A 24,393-nucleotide genomic window follows, 5' to 3' on the forward strand; every position below is an offset into this window, starting at 1 on the left:
ACTGACGAGCAGACACATTGGAGAATTGTCACATATCTCCTGGAACTTGTGATACAAATTAAATACCAATAGACCAGCCAGCATTATTATTGGAATGGGAGGTGGGGCGGGGGGGGATATATTCTGCATAACCCATGGAAATCACTCTTTATTTTAAAAAAATATATATTTTATTCAAGATTTTTTGGCCAAACATAACAGTACGTAGTGTTTCTTTTAAACAACAATAAAGCAATATAAATAACAGTGGCCAGTTTTAAACAAATAAATAAATAATATATGAACAGAAACAAAAACCAAACTAAATGGCAACTGCCTTGTCAAAAATAAATACTCTCCAAAGATACAATCCAACAGTCCAATATACATTACCTAAAACAAGTGCCTATACATATACAATAACATCCCTGAGAGTCCGTCCGATTCCTCCCTCTTCCCCCCCCGCCCCCCTGGGTTGCTGCTGTTGTCGTCTTCTTTTCCATTCCCTCTATCTTTCTGTGAGGTAGTCGACGAACGGTTCCACCGCCTGGTGAACCCTTGAGCCGAACCCCTTAGTACGAACTTAATCCGTTCTAACTTTATAAACCCTGCCATGTCGTTTAACCAGGTCTCCACACCCGGGGGTTTGGCTTCCTTCCACATTAACAATATCCTGCGCCGGGCTACTAGGGACGCAAAGGCCAAAACATCAGCCTCTCTCGCCTCCTGCACTCCCGGCTCCTCTGCAACCCCAAATATAGCCAACCCCCAGCTTGGTTCGACCTGGACCCCCACCACCTTCGAAAGCACCTTTGCCACCCCCACCCAAAACCCCTGTAGTGCCGGGCATGACCAGAACATGTGGGTGTGATTCGCTGGGCTTCTCGAGCATCTCGCACACCTATCCTCTATCCCAAACAATTTACTGAGCCGTGCTCCAGTCATATGCGCCCTGTGTAACACCTTAAATTGTATCAGGCTTAGCCTGGCACACGAGGACGATGAGTTTACCCTACATAGGGCATCAACCCACAGCCCCTCCTCAATCTCCTCCCCCAGCTCTTCTTCCCATTTCCCTTTCAGCTCATCTACCATGATCTCCCCCTCGTCCCTCATTTCCCTATATATGTCCGACACCTTACCATCCCCCACCCATGTCTCTGAGATCACTCTATACTGCACCTCCTGCGTCGGGAGCTGCGGGAATTCCCTCACCTGTTGCCTCGCAAAAGCCCTCAGTTGCATATACCGAAATGCATTCCCTTGGGGCAACCCATATTTTTCCGTCAGCGCTCCCAGACTCGCAAACGTCCCATCTACGAACAGATCTCTCAATTGTGCTACCCCTGCTCTTTGCCATGCTCCAAATCCCCCATCCATTCTCCCCGGAACAAACCTATGGTTATTTCTTATCGGGGACCGCACCGAGGCTCCCGTCCTTCCCCTATGCCGTCTCCACTGCCCCCAAATTTTCAATGTAGCCACCACCACCGGGCTTGTGGTGTATTTCTTCGGTGAGAACGGCAACGGTGCCGTCACCATAGCTTGTAGGCTAGTCCCCCTGCAGGACGTCCTCTCCAATCTCATCCACGCCGCTCCCTCCTCTTCTCCCATCCACTTACACACCATTGAAATATTGGTGGCCCAGTAGTACTCACTTAGGCTCGGTAGTGCCAGCCCCCCCTGTCCCTACTGCGCTGCAAAAATCCCCTCCTCACTCTCGGGGTCTTCCCAGCCCACACAAAACTCATAATACTCTTCTCGATTCTTTTGAAAAAAGCCTTCGTGACCACCACCGGGAGGCACTGAAACACAAAAAGGAATCTCGGGAGGACCACCATTTTAACCGCCTGCACCCTACCCGCCAGTGACAGGGACACCATGTCCCATCTCTTAAAGTCCACCTCCATCTGTTCCACCAACCGCGTTAAATTAAGCCTATGTAATGTACCCCAATTCTTGGCTATCTGGATCCCCAAGTACCGAAAGTCCCTTGTTACCTTCCTCAACGGTAAATCCTCTATTTCTCTGCTCTGCTCCCCTGGATGCACCACAAACAACTCACTTTTCCCCATGTTCAATTTATACCCTGAAAAATCCCCAAGTATCCACATTATCTCTGGCATCCCCTCCGCCGGGTCCGCCACATATAACAACAAATCATCCGCATACAGAGATACCCGGTGTTCTTCTCCTCCCCTGAGTACTCCCCTCCACTTCCTGGACCCCCTCAATGCTATGGCCAGGGGCTCAATCGCCAGTGCAAACAGTAACGGGGACAGAGGACATCCCTGCCTCGTCCTTCTATGGAGCCGAAAATAATCAGACCCCCGTCCATTCGTGATCACGCTCGCCATTGGGGCCCTATACAGCAACTGTACCCATCTGATATACCCATCTCCAAAGCCAAATCTCCTCAGCACCTCCCACAAATAATCCCACTCCACTCTATCAAATGCTTTCTCGGCATCCTTCGCCACCACTATCTCCGCTTCCCCCTCTGGTGGGGGCATCATCATTACCCCTAGCAGCCTCCGTATATTTGTATTCAGCTGTCTCCCCTTCACAAACCCAGTTTGGTCCTCATGAACCACCCCCGGGACACAATCCTCTATCCTCGTTGCCATTACCTTGGCCAGAATCTTGGCGTCCACATTCAGGAGGGAAATAGGCCTATAGGACCCGCATTGCAGCGGGTCTTTTTCCTTCTTTAGGAGGAGCGATATCGTTGCCTCTGACATAGTCGGGGGCAGCTGCCCCCTTTCCCTCGCCTCATTGAAGGTTCTCATCAGTAGCGGGGCCAGCAAGTCCATATATTTCCTATAGAATTCAACTGGGAATCTGTCTGGTCCCGGGGCCTTCCCCGCCTGCATGCTCCCAATCCCTTTCACTACTTCCTCCGTCTCAATCTGTGCTCCCAGTCCCGCCCCCTCCTGCTCCTCCACCTTAGGGAATTCCAGCTGATCCAGAAAGCACATCATTCTCTCCTTCCCATCTGGGGGCTGAGCTTCATATAATCTTTCATAAAATGCCTTGAACACTCCATTCACTCTCTCCGCTCCCCGCTCCATCTCTCCCTCCTCATCTCTCACCCGCCCCCCTATCTCCCTCGCTGCTCCCCTTTTCCTCAGTTGGTGGGCCAGCAACCTGCTCGCCTTCTCCCCATATTCGTACTGTACACCCTGTGCCTTCCTCCATTGTGCCTCTGCATTACCCGTAGTCAACAAGTCAAATTCTACATGTAGCCTTTGCCTTTCCCTGTACAGTCCCTCCTCCGGTGCTTCCGCATATTGTCTGTCCACCCTCAGAAGTTCTTTCAACAACCGCTCCCTTTCCCTACCCTCCTGCTTTCCTTTATGTGCCCTAATAGATATCAGCTCCCCTCTAACCACTGCCTTCAGCGCCTCCCAGACCACTCCCACCTGAACCTCCCCATTACCATTGAGTTCCAAGTACCTTTCAATACACCCCCTCACCCTTAAACACACCCCCTCATCTGCCAATAATCCCATGTCCATTCTCCAGGGTGGACGCTGTTCTTTTTCCTCCCCTATCTCCAGGTCCACCCAATGTGGAGCATGATCCGAAATAGCTATAGCCGTGTACTCCGTCCCCGTCACCTTCGGGATCAGTGCCCTTCCCAAAACAAAAAAGTCTATCCGTGAATAAACTTTGTGGACATAGGAGAAAAACGAAAACTCCTTACTCCTAGGTCTACTAAATCTCCAGGGGTCTACTCCTCCCATGTGCTCCATAAAGTCCTTGAGCACCCTAGCTGCAGCCAGCCTCCTTCCGGTCCTGGACCTCGATCTGCCAAGCCCTGGGTCCTGCACCGTATTAAAATCTCCACCCATTACCAACTTCCCCACCTCTAGGTCCGGGATACGTCCTAACATACGCCTCATAAAGTTGGCATCATCCCAGTTCGGGGCATATATGTTCACTAAGACCACTGCCTCCCCTTGCAATTTGCCACTCACCATCACGTATCTGCCCCCACTATCCGCCACTATGGTCTTTGCCTCAAACATTACCCGCTTCCCCACTAGTATAGCCACCCCCCTGTTTTTTGCGTCTAGCCCCGAATGAAACACCTGCCCCACCCATCCTTTGCGTAGTCTGACCTGGTCTATCAGTTTCAGATGCGTCTCCTGCAACATAACCACATCTGCCTTAAGTTTCTTAAGGTGTGCGAGTACCCGTGCCCTCTTTATCGGCCCGTTCAGCCCTCTCACATTCCACGTGATCAGCCGGGTTGGGGGGCTCTTTGCCCCCCCCCCCCTTGCCGACTAGCCATCTCCTTTTTCAATCCAGCTCCTCACCCGGTTCCCACGTAGCCGTATCTCCCCCCAACGGGGCCCTCCCGCCCCGACCACCCCACCCCATACCAGCTCCCCCTTCTCCCCAGCAGCAGCAACCCAGTTAACCCCCCCCCCCCCCCGCTAGATCCCTCACTAGCGTAATTGCACCCCCCATGTTGCTCCCAGAAGTCAGCAAACTCTGTCCGACCTCGGCTTCCCCCCGTGACCTCGGCTCCCACTGTGCGAGGCCCCCTCCTTCCTGCTTCCCTGTTCCCGCCATGATTAGCATAGCGCGGGAAAAAAGCGCGGGAAAAAAGCTCGCGCTTCCCATTTGGCCCCGCCCCCAATGGCCGGCGCCCCCAGCTCCTCATCCTCCCTCCCCCCCCCCCCCCCCCTCCCCCACGGCATGGGGAAGAGAGAAAAGTTACAGGGTCGCAGGATTAACAACTTGGGAAATCATCTCTTCCCCCTTTTTCCCCCCCCTCTTCACCCCACATATTCGCCCCACCACTTTGTCCCAAACGTTCTTTTTCTAGCCCGCTTATTCCAGTTTCTCCTCAACAATAAATGTCCACGCCTCTTCTGCCGTTTCAAAGTAGTGGTGTTTCCCTTGATGTGTGACCCACAGTCTTGCCGGCTGCAGCATTCCAAATTTAACCTTCCTTTTGTGCAGCACCGCCTTGGCCCGATTAAAGCTTGCCCTCCTTCTCGCCACCTCCGCACTCCAATCTTGATATACGCGGATCACCGCGTTCTCCCACCTACTGCTCCGAGTTTTCTTTGCCCATCTGAGGACCATCTCTCTGTCCTTATATTGGAGAAATCTCACCACTATGGCTCGAGGAATTTCTCCAGCCCTCGGTCTTCGCGCCATAACTCGATAGGCTCCCTCCACCTCCAACGGGCCCGTCGGGGCCTCCGATCCCATTAACGAGTGCAGCATCGTGCTCACATATGCCCCGACGTCCGCCCCTTCTGCACCTTCGGGAAGACCAAGAATCCTTAAATTCTTCCTCCTCGCATTATTCTCCAGCACCTCCAGCCTTTCCGCACACCTTTTGTGTTGTGCCTCGTGCATCTCTGTCTTCACCACCAGGCCCTGTATGTCGTCCTCATTCTCAGCAGCCTTTGCCTTCACGACCCGAAGCTCCTGCTCCTGGGTCTTTTGCTCCTCCTTTAACCCTTCAATCGCCTGTAATATCGGGGCCAACAGCTCCTTCTTCATCTCCTTTTTAAGTTCTTCCACGCAACGCCGCAGGAACTCTTGTTGGTCAGGGCCCCATATTAAACTGCCTCCTTCCGACGCCATCTTGCTTTGTGCTTGCCTTCCTTGCCGCTGCTCTAGAGGATCCACCGCAATCCGGCCACTTTCCTCTCCTTTTTCCATCCGTGTCCAGGGGGGATTCCCTTCTGGTTTACCGCACAGTGCTTTTAGCCGTTAAAATTGCCGTTGGGGCTCCTATCAAGAGCCCAAAAGTCCTTTCCACCGGGAGCTGCCGAAACGTGCGACTTAGCTGGTCATCACCGCACCCGGAAGTCCACTCTTTATTTTTAATCAATTATTGAACTCTGATCTGGAGCCTGCACATTCGATTTCCTATTGAGAATCTTACTTTCCATGACTTGTATGCTGGGGAAGAGGAAGCTTAAGTGAAGGCAGATTAATCCAGCTGCGCAAGAGGAGAGCCTATCCATCCAGCAAACTGCGCAGACCCAGATGCACAAGTCTGAGATATAGATAGCTGCACTTCTTAGGTTGGTCTTGGGCCTCCTCACAGGGCACTCGCGTTCGTAGATTATCATAGAATTTATAGTGCAGAAGGAGGCCATTCGGCCCATCGAGTCTGCACCGGCTCTTGGAAAGAGCACCCTACCCAAGGTCAACACCTCCACCCTATCCCCATAACCCAGTAACCCCACCCAACACTAAGGGCAATTTTGGACACTAAGGGCAATTTATCATGGCCAATCTACCTAACCTGTACATCCAATCCACCCGGAGGAAACCCACGCACGCACGGGGAGGATGTGCAGACACCGCACAGACAGTGACCCAAGCTGGAATTGAACCTGGGACCCTGGAGCTGTGAAGCAATTGTGCTATCCACAATGCTACCGTGCTGCTCCCACAATGCTACCGTCCTGGGATAAACTCAGGACATGCCCACTCTTTGTCTTGGGAACAGGATTCTGGTAACCAATGAGTGGAGGAGCAGACCTCAGGATATGAGAATGATATCATACACCCCTTGGAGAGTAAACAAAATACCTGCAAGTCCCCCTTTGATGCTGCCCGTATGCTTTTCAAGTTGAAATTGACCCTAGTGCAGGAGCTACTTAACTACATTCGGGATCTCCATGTTGAATCGCTTGACTTTCCTGGATCCGTCATCCTCTGGAGAAGTTTTACAGTTAGTCCCATAGCTGTACTTATCTCCTGGCTTTTCTCCTGAAATTTGTTGAATCCGTTTCTGATTTTGGGTGTGGAATGGAAATTTGATGCACATCTTGAAGGAGAGTATACGGAATCTCTGATTCTCCATACTAGAGCCCCTTCTCTTTCTGTCAGGACGCTTGAGATCACCATCCATCTGTTCCGCAGTTAGTGGCAAACCTGTGTTGTGCCACCGCTCAACTACATCAAGCTCCACTTCCACATCTGCATCTTCTACCTTCCTTGTGCTCTGGGCCTCTTCACTTGTCAATTCTTCAGTGTCAGTTGTACCTCATGGGTGGATGTGTCAGGGCTGCTGACGACAAGGAAACCGATGAATAATGAGGCAGGTGAGTGTTTGCCAGTATTGCTGGGCCTAGTGGAAACTGAAAGGACTTGTTCTTCTCTGCTGTATCCTTGCAGGATCTGAAGGTAATCCAGTTCACTTTGGTGTGCTTGAGCAGCACTCTACTTTCTACAATCTGGTTAAGAATGAAATGGCAACTAACAAAGACACAGAATAGTATAATTATCTCAGAAAACATACACATTGAACCAGCCCATGATGGATTATCCCCATCCTCAACTGCCAGATCGGAGTTGAAACCCATTATGACAATTACTCTTAAATGGTGTGTGTTGGGACATCTTCCTTCAGTGACCTGCCACTCCTGGGCATTATGTGTTGCCTTCTCCTGCGGAAGGAATACATGCTAATTAGTTTCTGCAGTTCGCAGACTTCTAGTCACAATCAACAGGGAATTGTGGATCGCTGATAGAAAGGATCAGTGTAATAGAACAAGGATTTTATATGCTTTTCAGGAAGCTAGACACAATATGAATGCTGTCAAAAAGTTTTGCTTCTGAGAGAAGGAATATAGTGCTCTATGATACACCAAATGACGATGATGTTTCTAGGGTAAAAAGTATGTAAACGTGATTTTTAAAATTACTTCATAATCTGTTCTGTAGTCGATCTGAAATTACCCTTGCCATTGCTAGCCTAATGATGTTGCAAAACCTCTTCCAATATGGCAGGGGGATAAGGGGGGGGGGCGGTCCTTGGGTTTATGAGGTTCTACACACAACTGCCTTCTTTCATAAGGCCCACAGATGTGGAATTATCTGTGTGACAGGAAACCAAAAACAGTGGTTAATGCATGTTTTTTGTGCTAGCAGAAGGTTTGTAGTGGAGTACCCCAGGGATCGGTGTTGGGACCCTTGCTTTTCCAGATATACATTACTGACTTAGACCTGGGTGTACAGGGCACCATTTCAAATATTGTGGATGATACAAAACTTGGAAGCATTGTGAACTGTGAAGAGGATTGTATCTAACTTCAAAGGGACAGAGGCAAGTTGGTGGAATTGGTGGACAGGTGACAGATGAAGTTAAATGCTGAGAAATATTAAGTGATTCATTTTAGGTTGAAAGTAGACAATCTAAAATAAAAGATACAACGGTAAAGCGGGTGCGGGAGCAGGGGGCCCTGGGTGTACATATGTAAAAGTCATTGAAGTTGGCAGGACAGGTTGAGAGAGCAGTAAATAAAGCATACAGTCTCCTGGGCTTTATTGATAGGGCACAGATTACAGGATCAAAGACGTTATGTTGAGCTTGCATAAGTCACTAGTTCGGCCTCAGGAAGAGTATTGTGCAATACTTTAGGAAAGATGTGAAGGGATTAGGGAGGATGCAGAAAGAAATCACAAGAATGGTTCCAGGGATGAGGAACTTTGGTTATGAAGATAGAAACAGGGGAAATAGAAGCATGAGTAGACGATTCGGCCCCTTGAACCTGCACCACCACTGTTGATGATCAGCCATGATCAATACCCTGATTTTCTCCCCCCCCCCCCCCCCCCCCACCCACCCCATAATATCCCTCGATGCCTTAATAGATTGGCGAAGTTAAGACTTTTCTTTCGAGAAAAGAAAGCTGAGAGGAGATTTGACATTTAAATTCAAAGAACAAGAACAATAAAGCACAGGAACAGGCCCTTCGGCCCTCCAAGCCTGTACCGGTCATGATACCCTCAGCACTTCCTTGTGCCATATTGCTCCATACCCATCCTATCCATGTGTTTGTCAAGATGCCTTTTGAATGCCGTTAATGTATCTGTTTCCACAATCTCCCCTGGCAATGCGTTCCAGGCACTCGTACCCTCTGCGTAAAAAACCTGCCTCGCACATCTCTAAACCTTGCCCCACGGACCTTAAACCTATGCCCCCTGGTGACTGACCCCTCCACCCTGGGAAAGAGTGCTTGCCCATCCACTGTATCCATGCCCCTCATAATCTTGTAGACCTCTATCAGGTCACCCCTCAACCTCCGACTTTCTAATGAAAACAATCCGAGTCTATTCAGCCTCTCCACATAGCTAACACCTTCTAGACCAGGCAACATCCTGGTAAACCTCCTCTTCACCCTCTACAAAGCCTCCACATCCTTCTGATAGTGTGGCAACCAGAATTGTGCGCAATATTCAAAGTGCGGCCTTACCAAGGTTCTATTCAACTGTAGCATGACTTGCCAGTTTTTACACTCAATGCCCCGTCCAATGAAGGCAAGCATTCCGTATGCTTTCTTGACCACCTTGTCCACTTGTGTTGCCACCTTCACAGATCTGTGGACCTGCACGCCCAGATCTCTCTGACTTTCTGCATTCCTAAGAGTTTTACCATTTACGGTATATTTCCCCTCTATGTTCGACCTGCCAAAATGCATTACCTCTCATTTGTCTGGATTAAACGCTATTTGCCATTTCTCTGCCCAAGTCTCCAACCTATCTATGTCCTGGTGTATCTGACAGTCCTCAACAATATCTGCAATGTCACCAACCTGGTGTCATCCGCAAACTTACTAATCAAACCGGCTACATTTTCCTCCAAATCGTGCACCGCAAACAACAGAGGCCCCAGCACAGAATCCTGTGGAACACCACTAGTCACAATCTTCCATTCAGAAAAACACCCTCCTTCTGCTACCCTTTGCCCTCTGTGACCGAGCCAGTCTGTATCCATCTTACCACCTCACCTCTGATCACGTGTGACTTCATGAGGGGTCTAGGCAGAATGAATAGGGAGAAACTTCTCTCATTCATGAAAGGATTGAGAATGAGGGCACAGATTTAATGTAATTAGTAAAAGAAGCAAAAGTGATATGAGGAAAAGGCTTTTTCATGCAGTGAATGGTTAGGTCTGGAATGCACTGCCTGAGAATATGGTGGAGGCAGGGTCAATTGAAGCATTCAAAAGGGAATGGGACTGGTTTATCAAATGGAATAATATACAGGGTTACAGGGAGAAAGCAGGGAAATGGCACTGGGAGAGATGCTTATTCGTGCAGTCACGATGGGCCAAATGGCTTCCTTCAGCACCATAATGATGTTATGCTGCTGAGTGTGTATTCCAACAATTTCTTAAATTTGCTGACATGGAATTTCCAATTGGGCCAGTCTCCACTGTTTTCAGCATAAGACCCATTCTCTTATTTACACTGTCACGTTGGAGGCTCGGGAAGCTTTGAACTTGCATCTGGGCTGTGTTTAAGGGCGGTTAGCTTTCACTGCATTAAAGACTATCCCCCAATTAGACAGGCCTTCAAACAGCGTAACCAATTAAGATACCCTTTTTGTTTCTGACTAGGTGAACAGTGATTTTGTTGCAGCCGCCACCCGTGGTGCAATGGCAGTGGTCGATGGGAACATCATGGCCATCAACCCAGGAGACTACACCAAAATGCAGATTTTCATCTGGAATAACATTTTCTTCAGCTTTGGATTCGATATCCAGGATAGCTACAAAGAGTCCGGGGGGGATCGTGCTGCCTATGTTGCATCCAACAATGACTTGAAAGGGATCCAAGCTTACAGTAACCTGGATGTGGAGGGCCTGCATGTTTTGGGGACTGTAATAGTGGATTACCGGGGCTATCGGATAATCGCGCAGTCTATTATCCCTGGAATTCTGGAACAGGTGCAGGATCAGAACGTGGTGTATGGATTGGTAGATTGTGGGAAGACTGTCATTTCTAATCATGAGTACATCAACTTGTTGCTAAAAACCTCCAGTCCCCTTCGGATTCAGAAGCACCTGGTCCTGAATGAATTAGAACAGCCAATTATGTTGTGCTCCTCTGTGGATTGCAAAGGGATTGTCGGCGATGATGGGCGGCGCTACTTTCTGGATCTGTTCCGGACATTCCCCTCCGATTTGAACTTCCTGCCAATCGTTGGTGAAGAATTGCATGAGGACTGTCAAAGATTAGGATTTCCGAAGGAATATCGACATAAACTGTGCTGCCTACGACCAGAACTAGTGGAGAATTTCGTCCAACATAAGTAATGTTTTATCTAATGTAATTTGTCAGAATGCATAGAGGATCTTAGAACATTACAGCACAGTATTTGATCTTTTGGTCAACCCTCTGTGTTGATGCATTTCTCCAAATAGACATATCCCACTCCCACATACTGAAGGGGGAGGGCAAACAGATTGGTACACATTGGTACCAACGATATAGGCAGAAAAAAGGTTGAGGTCCTGAAAACAGGGTTGAGGGACCTAGGAAGTAGATTTAAAAAACAGGATCCAGAAGGTAATAATCTCTGGATTACTTCTGGTGCCACGTGCTAGTGAGTATAGAAATAGGAGGTTGGTCCAGATGAATGCGTGGCTGGAGAAATGGTGCAGGAGAGGAGGGCTTCAGATTTCTGGGACATTGGGACTGCTTATGGGGACAGTGGAACCTGTACAAGGCAGATAGTTTGCACCTGAACTGAAATGGGACCAGTGTCCTTGTAGGCAAGTTTGCTAATGCTGTTGGGAAGGATTTAAACTAACTTGACAGGGGCTTGGAATCCTGAGTGACGGTTCAGCAGGGATTAGAAGAGTCATCAAGTGAGTTAGGAAGGCATAGAATGTCTAGACCAGTTAAGTCACAAGGGAGTCTGGCAAGATTGGATGGTATTTATTTTGATGCAAGGAGTCTGAAGAACGAGGCAGATGAATTGAGGGCACAAATTATTACATGGGGGTATGATGTCATTGTTGTCACTGAGACATGGTTGAGAGAGGGACAGTATTGGCAGCTCAATATTCCAGGATGCAGGATCTTTAGGCGAGATAGGAAAGGAGATAAAAGAGGAGAGAGTATTGCAATTTTGATCAGGGATTCAATTATAGCAGAAGGAGGGATGAAATCTTATATAGGTAGAACTTAAAAAACAGGAGCAATCACATTGCTGGGAGTGTTCTATAGGTGTTCTAACAGTCTGAGAGAAATAGAAGAGCAGCTATGGAGGCAAATTTCAGAGAAGTGTAAAAGTAATGGGGTAGTGATAGGGATGCATTCAAGAAGGAAATAGGCAGAGTACAAGGTGGAACCAACAAATCCAGTGAACCCTGGATATCGAGGGATATACAGCATTCGATCAGGAGAAAAAGGGAGGCTTCTGGCAGATATTGAGGGCTCAAATCAGCAGAAGCCCTCGTGTGCAAGAGGAAAATTAAAAAGGTAATTAGTAGAGCAAAAAGGGGACATGAAAGGATGCTGGCAGGGAAAATAAAGGAAAAGCCTGCATTGTTTAACAAGTACATTAAGGCTCCTATGTCTTATGGTCCTATGGTAAAAGGATAACAAGGGAAAGAATAGGGCCCATTGAGGACCATAGTGGTAATTTGTGTCTGGAGCCTGAGTTCTAAATTAATACTTTGTGTCGGTATTCACTTGTGACGGGGTGGAGTGGGTGTAGAAATCAGGGAGAAGGACTGTAATAAAATTAAAGAGATTAACATAGATAGAGAGGAGGTTCTGAGTGGTCTAGCAGGGTTAAAAGTAGACCAACCTCCAGGGCCAGATTAAATGTATTTCGGGCTGTTGAGTGAGGCAAGGGAGGAAATAGCAGGGGTGTTGGCAATAATTTTCAATTCCAGGGCGGTACAGTGGCACAGTGGTTAGCACTGCCGTCTCACTGTGTGAGGGCCTGGGTTCGATCCCAGCACCCGGGTCACTGTCTGTGTGGAGTTTGCACATTCTCCCCTAATCTGAACCGGTCTCACCCCCATCACTCAAAGATGTGCAGGGCAGGCTAAATTGCCCCATAATTGGAATTTTGTTTTAAAATAAATTTCTATCAACATTTCAATTCCTCTTTGCCCACTGTAGAGGTGTCGGAGGACTGGAGGATAGCCAATGTAGTACCATTATTCAAGAAGAGAGGAAGAGATAAACCAGGAAACGACAGGCCAGTCAGTCTAACCTCCGTGGTGGAGAAGCTATTGGAAACCATTCTGAGAGACAGAATTAGTCTGCATTTGGAGAGGCAAGGATTAATCAAGAACAGTTCGCAGTTAGGCAGAGGTCATGTGTTACCAACTTGATTGAATTTTTCAAAGCGATGACCGGGCTTTTAATAAAAGAAGCTTTTAATAAGGTTCCACATGGGAGACTGACAGCACATGGGATCCAAGGAAATTTGGCAAATTGGATCCAAAATTGGCTGAGTGGCAGGAAGCAGAGGGTGATGGTCGAGGCGTGTTTTTCTGATTGGAAGCCTGTGTTCAGTGGGGCCCCGCAGGGATCAGTGTTGGGACGCTTGCTGTTTGTGGTTTATACAAATGATTTAGAGATGAATGTAGGAGGATTGATCAATAAGTTTGTAGATGATATAAAAATTGATGGGGTGGTAAATAGTGAGGATAGATTTAGATTACAGGAGGATATAGATGGGCTGATAAGTGGCAAATAGAATTCAATCCGGATAAGTGTGAGGTGATGCACCTGGGCAGGACAAACAAGGCAACGGAATACATGATAAATGCAGGACCCTGGGGTGCACCAAGGATCAGATGGACCTTGGTACGCATGTATACTGATCCCTTAAGGTAGCAGAGTAGGTGGATACAGTGGTTAAGAAGGCATATGGTATACTTACCTTTATTAACCAAGGCATAGAGTTTAAAAGCAGGAAGATTATGCTGGATAAAAGCAAATTACCGCGGATGCTGGAATCTGAAACAAAAACAGAAAATACTGGACAATCTCAGCAGGTCTGACATCAATCTGTGAAGAGAGAAGGGAGCTAACGTTTGACAAAGAGTCACCAAGATTCGAAACGTTAGCACCCTTTTCTCTCCACAGATCTGCTGAGATTGTCCAAGATTGTGCTGGAACTGTATAAAACTTTGGTTAGGCCTGTAGTAAAGCGAGGGGAGTCCCACATTCCTTAAAAGTCTTTTTATTCAGCAGCCAACAAAACATATGCGAGGCCCAGTACACCTCACCGGGTCCTCTCTCCTTTCTAATCGTGTTTAGAACATAGAACATACAGTGCAGAAGGAGGCCATTCGGCTCATCGAGTCTGCACCAACCCATTTAAGCCCTCACTTCCACCCTATCTCCATAACCCAATAACCCCATCTAACCTTTTTTGGACACTTAAGGGCAATTTAGCATAGCCAATCCACTTAACCTGCACATCTTTAGACTGTGGGAGGAAACCGGAGCACCCGGAGGAAACCCACGCAGACAAGGGGAGAATGTGCAGACTCCGCACAGACAGTGACCCAGCGGGGAATCGAACCTGGGACCGTGGCTGACCTTTTATACTGGTGCTGGGTAAGCTACCCCACCCACAGCTGGGGAGCACACAGTTCCAATGAGCATGGACAAACAATCATTCCCAGCTGGACGAGTCCCGTGCAGGCCACATCTAGAATATTTTGTGCAGTTCTGGAATCCAGATTATAGGAGGGATATGATAGCACTGGAAAGGGTGCAGAGGAGAGTTACCAGGATGTTGCCTGGGCTGGAGAGTGTTAGTTCTGAAGAGAGATTGGATAGACTTGGGTTGTTTTCCTTGGAGCAGAGGAGACTGAGTGGGGACATGATTGAGATGTGTAAAATTATGAGGGGCATAGAAAGAATAGACAATAAGAAACCTTTCCCTTTGGTGAAGGGATCAGGAGGCATATATTTAAGGTAAGGGGCAGGAGTTTTAGAGGGGATGTGAGGAAAAACATTTTTATCCAGAGGGTGGTGGGAGTTTGGAACTCGCTGCCTGAAAGGGTGATGGAGGCAGAGACCCTCAGAACACCAAAGAAGTATTTATAAGTGCACTTGCGATCCCAAGGCACACAAGGCTAAGAGCCAAGTACTAAAATGGGATTAGAATAGTTAGGTGGTTGTTTTTGACCAGCACAGATGCAATGGGATGAAGGGCATTTCCAGTGCTTTCGGACTCTGACTCTACTGCTTGCGTTTCAGTTCACTTTGAATATTTCTTTCTGAAGCAACTATTAATATAGTGCCATGATTGCTTTTTCCTTTTCATACACTTATCTATTTGCATTTACCATTTAGCAATCTTATCAGGTTCTCTTGCTCTTTTAATTCATTTCAAACCTTACCATTCACATTTTCCATTGTTAAAATGTGGCCTACATATTAATCTATTGGTGTCCTCCTGCAATCTTTCTCAATTCTCAGACCATTTTGTTGTTATCAGCAAATTTCAATATTCAATTTACTGTATCTAAGCGTAATAATCCAAATTAATTATACATTTAATACATAAGAATAGTCTCCACTTAAGTCCTGCAGAACACCTCATATTCCTCTTTCCAGTTTGAGATTATTTCTTCCATCTCTATCCTTTGCTTTCTATCCTCCAAGATGTCATCCTAAAGCCACCTCCTCATTATTTCTATGTAGTTTCTTTGTCATAAGCAAGAACTTTGGAATAGGAATAGACTATTCAGTCTCTCAAATCTGTTTTGCCATTCAAGTAGATCAGGTCTGATGTGTGTCTTGGTCTCATTTGATCTCTGTGTTCCATTTTCAATTGATGTGACAACAGTAGCTTTTGGAGAGAGTCATGTATGGTTTCTTATGAATGTTTTTTGATAATCCATGGTCAGGATTTGACCATCCCTCCCACCTTGTGGGACATTACGGTCCTGCCAGAATAACCAGCAATTTAAATGGCCGCTGCTTCCACCAGGGGAGACATGCCCTGGCGGGGCTGCACAATCCAGGCCCATGTGTTTTTTAAATGTCTTGTATCTTACTCTGTGCAGTACTGTGGTACTGGCTGAACTCACTGGCCTTTGGTACCTGACCATGTTGTGTTCTACCTGTATAAATCTAACAAGTGTGTGTGTTCGGGGAGAGAGGGGAGGGGGTGGGAGGTGGGGGAAGGGGGGGGGGGGGTCTGATGTCACCCAACAACTATAAATGTGCACGTTCTCTCAGGGTATCACTAAATAGTGATTAAATTAAGCTATATTGACTAATTCCCCTCCGTCACTTCATTCCTCATGCCTTGGCATAACTGAGCTAATTGTAGTACCCCTATCAACATCTGGGACCACAGTCAGATGTATTCAAAAGGAAATTAAAATGGTGCTCCATTGACATTTTGCATTGAGGATAAGTATGGGTGGGTTTGGGGCAGCATGGTAGCACAGTAGTTCGCATTGCTGCCTCACGGCGCCGAGGTCCCAGGTTCGATCCCTGCTCTGGGTCACTGTTCATGTAGAGTTTGCACATTCTCCCCGTGTTTGCGTGAGTTTCGCCCCCGCAACACACAGATCATAGAATCATAGAATTTATTGTGCAGAAAGAGGCCATTCGGCCCATCAAGTCTGCACCGGCCCTTGGAAAGAGCACCCCACCCAAACCCACACCTCCACCCTATCCCCGTAACCCAGTAACCACACCTAAACCTTTTTGAACACTAAGGGCAATTTAGCATGGCCAATCCACCTAACCCGCACATCTTTGGACTGTGGGATGAAACCGGAGCACCCGGAGGAAACCCACGCAGACACGGGGAGAACGTGCAAATTCCGCACGGACAGTGACCCAAGCTGGGAATCGAACCTGGGACCTTGGAGCTGTGAAGCAACTGTGCTAACTACTGTGCTACCGTGCCCGCCCCCCCCCCCTCCCAAAGATGTGCAAAGTAGGTCAATTGGCCATGGTAAATTGCCCCTTAATTGGAAAAAATGAATTGGGTACTCTAAATTTATATTAAAAAAGTATGGGTGGGATTTTCCCGTCCCTCCAGCCCTGGGACTGGAAATTCCCGCCTGAGGTAAACGGACCTTTGGCTTGTCCATCTGTTGCCTCTGATGATTCCCATGGTGGGTGGTACCAGATAATTTAGACCCATGTCTTTTTGCTTCAGATATTCTCCTCATGGCGTACACTGCACTCCTGATGGAAATTATGTAAACACACGCCTTTGCTTTTCCCTCCCTCTCTCTCTTCCACGTGGGACAGATCCTGGCTTTAGCCTACTGTCACCTGATGGTAATGCAGCTAAAATTAGAAACTGAATATGGTGAACTGGTTTCATGAGTAGCCTGGACAAGTCATGAGGTGGGCGCAACACATATGATGTGGCGTTTGAACAATGCTGTCTATTGGAGCGCAGGTTCTGCATAGTGAGGTAATTTTTAAAAAAAACAAACACCAGGATAGATATTGACGAGATCCGCATTGAGATCAGCCTTCCCCAAAGAGTGATTGGATTGAGTAGATGTTAAGTAGGCTTGGACAGGGAGCTCAGGCTTGTAGGAGATGGGTGAAAATTTATAAACCTCTTTGAAAACTCTCTTCTTTTCTGCTATATTTTAAACGTGTTTGCATTTAAAATGCTATGAAATATAAATTTATAAATATTGTACATGGTACAAAATAATGATGGATTTTTAGCTTGTCCCTCTTTGTGAGGAAGATTGCTTGGCTTCCCGGTTGAACGGTTTCCAGGAGTAACCAGGTAACTTGCTCCCAGGCTTTTGCCAAAGCCTTGATGGCGTGTGTAGACCAGGAGACTTGCCCTCTGGTTCCCACCTCATCGCCTGGTGCAAAGCCCCATCCTCCACTTGGCATGTTCTATTGGTGCAGGGGATTTGTGAGACCCATTGCTGCGCAGTTCATCGCTTTGCAACTCCGGTGCGCCAAATTCCTGATTTTGAAATTTCACCTCCTATCAGGACAATTTCTTGAACGTACAGTAAGAAATCCATGTTCTGTAATATTGATGGTGGCGCTGCTGCTAACCACCAACTCACAATCTCTGCACGTGTTATGTTCGGCTGTTTTTCATACTTTAGGCACACGCAGTTCGCAAAACTCTTGAAGGAGAAAATGCGCAGAAACGACAGAAGGAAGAGTTTAATGGAGGATGAAGAGAGCGCAACAGAAAATTATGGTAAGGGAGTCCAGTGCTTGGAGAAACTAGCTTGACGGTGGGCTGGGTGGAGGGGGAATGCAACACCTATCAATAGCTGCGGCTGGTGGGAGAGCTGCGAGTCCGATATCGGAGGCTATGTCTACAGTGGCAGAGTGGTGCATGTATTTTTTTTAAAACGGAAGAAGGAAGAAAATACAAATAATGCTGCTATACGGGATATAGAACATAGAACAGTACAGCACAGAACAGGCCCTTCGGCCCTTGATGTTGTGCCGAGCATTCTCCGAAAACAAGATCAAGCTACCCCACTCCCTGTCATTCTGGTGTGCTTCATGTGCCTATGCGAGTGAAATCTGAATTTTCAAATAATGTTGAAGCCCTAGGTTCAGAAATAATTGTTCTCGTACTTCAATTGAGTTGACTTCAGATCACGATAGGGTGGGTTTTGTGAAATAACTCATTACTGTCATTGTTGATCTGGGGTATGGGTATATACTCCGGATTGGGTGTGTAGATAGCCTGGGTCACATTGAGATCCAAAAAGACGAGGTGTTGGGCGTCTTAAAAAAGATTAAGGTAGATAAGTCCCCAGGGCCTGATGGGATCTACCCCAGAATACTGAAGGAGGCTGGAGAGGAAATTGCTGAGACCTTGACAGAAATCTTTCGATCCTCACTGTCTTCAGGTGATGTCCCAGAGGACTGGAGAATAGCCAATGTTGTTCCTCTGTTTAAGAAGGGTAGCAAGGATAATCCAGGGAACTACAGGCCGGTGAGCCTTACTTCAGTGGTAGGGAAATTACTGGAGAGAATTCTTCGAGACAGGATCTACTCCCATTTGGAAGCAAATGGACGTATTAGTGAGAGGCAGCATGGTTTTGTGAAGGGGAGGTCGTGCCTCACTAACTTGATAGAGTTTTTCGAGGAGGTCACTAAGATGATTGATGCAGGTAGGGCAATGGATGTTGTCTATATGGACTTCAGTAAGGCCTTTGACAAGGTCCCTCATGGTAGACTAGTACAAAAGGTGAAGTCACACGGGATCAGGGGTGAGCTGGCAAGGTGGATACAGAACTGGCTAGGTCATAGAAGGCAGAGAGTAGCAATGGAAGGATGCTTTTCTAATTGGAGGGCTGTGACCAGTGGTGTTCCACAGAGATCAGTGCTGGGACCTTTGCTGTTTGTAGTGTATATATAAATGAATTGGAGGAAAATGTAACTGGTCTGATTAGTAAGTTTGCAGACGACACAAAGGTTAGTGGAATTGCGGACAGCGATGAGGACTGTCGGAGGATACAGCAGGATTTAGATTGTTTGGAGACTTGGGCGGAGAGATGGCAGATGGAGTTTAATCCGGACAAATGTGAGGTAATACATTTTGGAAGGTCTAATGCAGGTAGGGAATATACAGTGAATAGTAGAACCCTCAAGAGTATTGAAAGTCATCGCTTCTCGGCCTTTTGGCTAAGATCAAGTGTCTGTAGATTGAGCCTTTGGTTCAGATCTGGTATGTCTCTCTTGTGAGGACCATGAATTCGATTCAATTTGAATTAGTTTTTTGGAGCAGGCGAGGAGCTGGATTAGGGGTTCGCCCCTGACCCACACTCTGAGCCCTGGCTTGGTAAGTCAGAAAAGGAATTTAAAAAAAATTTAATTAAAAAAAATGAGTATTGAAAGTCAGAGAGATCTAGGTGTACAGGTCCACAGGTGACTGAAAGGGGCAACACAGGTGGAGAAGGTAGTCAAGAAGGCATACGGCATGCTTGCCTTCATTGGCCGGGGCAGTGAGTATAAGAATTGGCAAGTCATGTTGCAGCTGTATAGAACCTTAGTTAGACCACACTTGGAGTATAGTGTTCAATTCTGGTCGCCACACTACCAGAAGGATGTGGAGGCTTTAGAGACGGTGCAGAAGAGATTTACCAGAATGTTGCCTAGTATGGAGGGCATTAGCTATGAGGAGCGGTTGAATAAACTCGGTTTGTTCTCACTGGAACGACGGAGGTTGACGGGCGACCTGATAGAGGTCTACAAAATTATGAGGGGCATAGACAGAGTGGATAGTCAGAGGCTTTTCCCCAGGGTAGAGGGGTCAATTACTAGGGGACATAGGTTTAAGGTGAGAGGGGCAAGGTTTAGAGTAGATGTACGAGGCAAGTTTTTTACGCAGAGGGTAGTGGGTGCCTGGAACTCGCTACCGGAGGAGGTGGTGGAAGCAGGGTCGATAGTGACATTTAAGGGGCATCTTGACAAATACATGAATAGGATGGGAATAGAGGGATACGGACCCAGGAAGTGTAGAAGATTGTAGTTTAGTCGGGCAGCATGGTCGGCACGGGCTTGGAGGGCCAAAGGGCCTGTTCCTGTGCTGTACATTTCTTTGTTCTTTGTTTGTTCTTTGATTGAACTCTTTCTCCAAATGCTGCACTCTATATGGCTTGAGAATAAAGTTCTGGCAAGCATGCCAGTGTCAATACAACAAAGCAATCATAGCCCAGATTTTGTGCTAATTATCAGAATTCCTCGTTGATATGCTCTTACCTTCGAACCTGAGATTTCTGATTTCACGCTCTTACTTTCGCACATAATTTAAGCCGACACATCAGTGCGGTAACAAGGGACTGCTGCAGTGTTGTAACTGCTTTGTTTGTCCTCAAGCTGAGGCCTCGACGGCTCGGTTGACACACAGCGGCATTTGAAGAAGAGCTGAAGATGCCACCAAATAGTGGCCAGCATAAGTCCCTCAACAGAAACGACCAAAGAGATTAGCTGGTCATTTATCTCACTTGCCATTCATAGCGACATAGAGATCTACAACACAGAAACGGTCTTTCGGCCCATCGGGACTGTGCCGGTCAAAAACAACCATTTAAGTTCTCTAATCCCATTTTCCAGCACTTGGGCCCATAGCCTTGTGTGTGCCTTGGGATCGCAAGTGCACATCTAAATACTTCTTAATGTTCAGAGAGTCTCTGCCTCCATGTTGTGCCTGGTTGTGCGCAAATTAGCTGCTACACCTGCCTACAAAATAGGTGACTGCACCTTAAAAGAATGTAAGTTCTTTATAAAGGAAAATAACTGAATCTCAACATGTGGTCCTGGCACACTTGCACCATGTGAGATGCTGTGACAAATTTGTATTGTAAGCCATGTACCTTTTGAATAGACTACAGACCCAAGGCTTGCCTGGAGAGCGTGACAAGTAGTACACTTGATGTGGGATAACAAAAAGTGGAATAAATGTTCATAATAAAGCAGCAGGAAGGTTCTAGTAAAACTATCCACTTTTGACGCTGTAGCGTTGGAGATTCTGGAGCAGGGAGTGAAGGTATACGTGGCTGAACGCTATTCTCCAGGAAAAGCACTGGTGGTATCTGCATTGAGGGAAGTCTTTGCCTCAGTCAGTGCAGTTAACCAGGTCAGTTGTACTTGCCTGCAACTTTAATTAATGGTACATTTACCATTTATGGATTCATTGAGGTCTCCAGCACAGAAAAGATCCTTCGGGAGAAGTTCGCAAAGGTTAGTGTGCGTATTAAACAATTGCACACATTTCTTTGCGATCCTTCAAGACAAGTATATCATGAACTTAAACTGAAAATGCTGGAAAATCTCAGCAGGTCTGACAGCAATTGAGGAGAAAAAAATGGGGCTAATGTTTCGAGTCTGGATGTGGAGTCACCCAGACTCGAAACGTTAGCTTTGTTCTCTCTCCACAGATGCTGTCAGAGTTGCTGAGATTTTCCAGCATTTACTGTTTTTGCTTCAGATTCCAGCATCCGCAGTAATTTGCTTTTATATGTGAACCTATGCTGGCAACTGCCACACAATCTGGAAAGTACTGTTTAAGCAATATGCATAACCATTGCCCTTGGTAGGAACTGTTTTATTGTGCCTACGCTGCAATGCCATTTAACTTGATTTTAGGTGGAGATTGAGGTTAGGAGGATTGGCCATGCTAAATTGCCACTAGTGTCCAAAATTGCCCTTAGTGTTGGGTGGGGTTACTGGGTTATGGGGACAGGGTGGAGGTGTGGGCTTGGGTAGGGTGCCCTTTCAAAAAGCTGGTGCAGACTTGATGGGCCGAATGGCCTCCTGCACTGTAAATTCTATGATTCTATGAATAGGCATGAAGCAGAAAGTAATTCAAGCTGCATTGAATGGCGACACTGGGTGTCATAACTCCCATAGACTGGGCCACCGAATGGGTTTCAGCAATGGTGGCGGCAGTAAAAAAAGATGGCGATCAGGATATACATTGATCCAGTGCACTTGAACAAAGCACTGTTCAGAGCTCATCATGCTGTGTACAGACAACGGAACAGTTGATAGCAGACATGCCAAGGTTTTCAGCATACTGAGTGCGACATGCAGGTTTTGGCAGATCTTGCTAGATGAAGAATCCTCAATGATTCACATTCATTTCTCTGGTGGGCAGATACCAATTTCTTCATATGCCCATGGGATCACCTCTGGCAGTGAGGTCTTCCAGCGGTGCATGGGTCAAATCTTTGCAGGCCAAGCCTGTAAAATCAGCGTTGATGATGTCCTGGTTTGGGGTCGTACTAGGCAAGAACATGACGCATGTCTTTTATCGAGTCCTTGACAGAATCAGAATCTTGGGGCTAAAGCTCAACCCTGCTTAATGCTGATTCAGGGTCAATCTAGTTTCTTACGTGGATCACTTACAGCCGATGGCATGAAGCTAGATCCAGACAAGATGATGGCTATACGATAGATGGCCATTCACAGTAACTTCATTGAAGCCTACTTGTGACAATAAGCGATTTTCATTTCATTTCATTTCCTCGGGGGCTTTACAGCGCTTCCCCCTGGTATGACAAATTATCTTTGACCTTACTGATGGTCCTCACCTTGGAGGAACAATGATTACGTTCATTCCCTATTACAGTAAGGTCACTGGACCTCTTCGCCAACTCCTCCACCATGACGTTGAATGGTGCTGGCAATAGCACCACACAGTGAATTTCAACAGACTCAACCAGGCACTCAGTCCCACCGGTGCTCCAATACTTTGATGTTTGAGCATCTGTACTTCTGTCAGCAGAGGTCTCCCAGCACAGACGTGGTGCAGTCTGTATCTAGAATGGCAGACCAGTAGCATTTGCAACAAGGACCCTCACTAGCACTGCGACCCATTATGCACAAATTGAAAAGGAACTCATTGCTTTAGGTCATGACTGATCATCAGGAACTCATAATTATTTCTAAAAAGCCTTTTTACTCTGTGTCTGCACGACTGCAGAGCATGATGCTAAAAATACAACGGCACAATCTGTGTCACCTACAAACATAGTAAGGAGCTGTACTTGGCTGATGCCCTATCCAGAGCCTTCCTACCCACTACACGCCAGGCAGATCATGAGGAAGACCTACACATCATGACAATAGAGCTTACTGTCCTTTCACAGAATCCAGGAACTCAAAGGTGCTTTACAAATAGATGTCACTTGCAGACAACTGTGCAACATCATCATGAGGAGTTGGCCTGAACCCTCAAGGGACCGTCCCCATGAGCTGTGAAAGTTCTTCACCATCAGATGTTAACTAACCATACAGGATGGACTACTACTGTCTGGCCAGCGATTCATCATCCCTACTTCTCTTCAGATGTACAACACCCAACAACTTCACCAGGGATACGCTGGGTTGGAAGAAACCAGATACTAGGGCAAGAAATCACTGGACTGGCTCTCCATGTACACCAGCATGGAGAGGGAAGTCTCCAAATGTGCACCATGCAATATACGCGAGCCACATTAAAAGAACCGCTGCACCAACATGAGGTCCTGGACCTCCCATGGTCTTTCTCAGCAGCTAATATTGTCAAATGGAATGATAAACAGCATTTAGTCTTTGTTGATTCGTATTCCGGGTGGTTTTAACTCTACCACCTGCCAAACATGACAAGTAACACAATCATCATTAAGCTCGAGGCACTTCGCCACTCATGGTATTCCTCAGAGATTCCTGACAGACTATACTCGCCAATTCATCGTCACTGAATTTAGAAACTTTGCATGCACATGGAACTTGGAGCATATCACAAGCAGCCTCCCCTGCACACAGCCCAAAGTCCTGGTGGAACATTGGATACGCTGAACTAAACACCTTCCAGAGAACTGTGCCCGAGATCACACCGGCTACGCTGCTGTATTCTCAGCCTGCAAAATCTACCATGACAGGGCCTACCCTCATCAGCACAATTATTCTTTTCCAGGCACTAGGACCACATTTCCGAATGCCAAGGCTCTGCTGCAGCCCAAACTTGAAATCCGTGTGAGTGGTGGTACTCCAGGAATGGCAATTGAAAAGCAAAACACACTATGATTACAATGTCCACAGACCCTGCCCTCTAATACCTGGTCAAATGGTCAGGATCCAGACCACACGTGACCATGACCAGCCAAACAGTCACAGAACCACCGTCACCTACTACAGGTATTGGGACCAA

At 47.0% G+C, this 24,393-nt stretch overlaps 1 protein-coding gene across 1 annotated transcript in view; it reads left to right on the forward strand.

Moving 5' to 3' along the window:
• LOC140399909 (clustered mitochondria protein homolog) overlaps nt 1–24,393 on the forward strand; it is a 150,770-nt gene that overhangs the window by 77,074 nt on the left and 49,303 nt on the right. Inside the window, exons 10-11 of the mRNA XM_072489425.1 lie at nt 10,364–11,058; nt 17,840–17,937. Coding sequence (XP_072345526.1) covers nt 10,364–11,058; nt 17,840–17,937 — 793 coding nt within the window. The remainder of the gene's footprint in view (nt 1–10,363; nt 11,059–17,839; nt 17,938–24,393) is intronic.

This window comes from Scyliorhinus torazame, chromosome 1 (genome assembly GCF_047496885.1).
Source record: "Scyliorhinus torazame isolate Kashiwa2021f chromosome 1, sScyTor2.1, whole genome shotgun sequence".
NCBI lineage: Eukaryota > Metazoa > Chordata > Chondrichthyes > Carcharhiniformes > Scyliorhinidae > Scyliorhinus > Scyliorhinus torazame.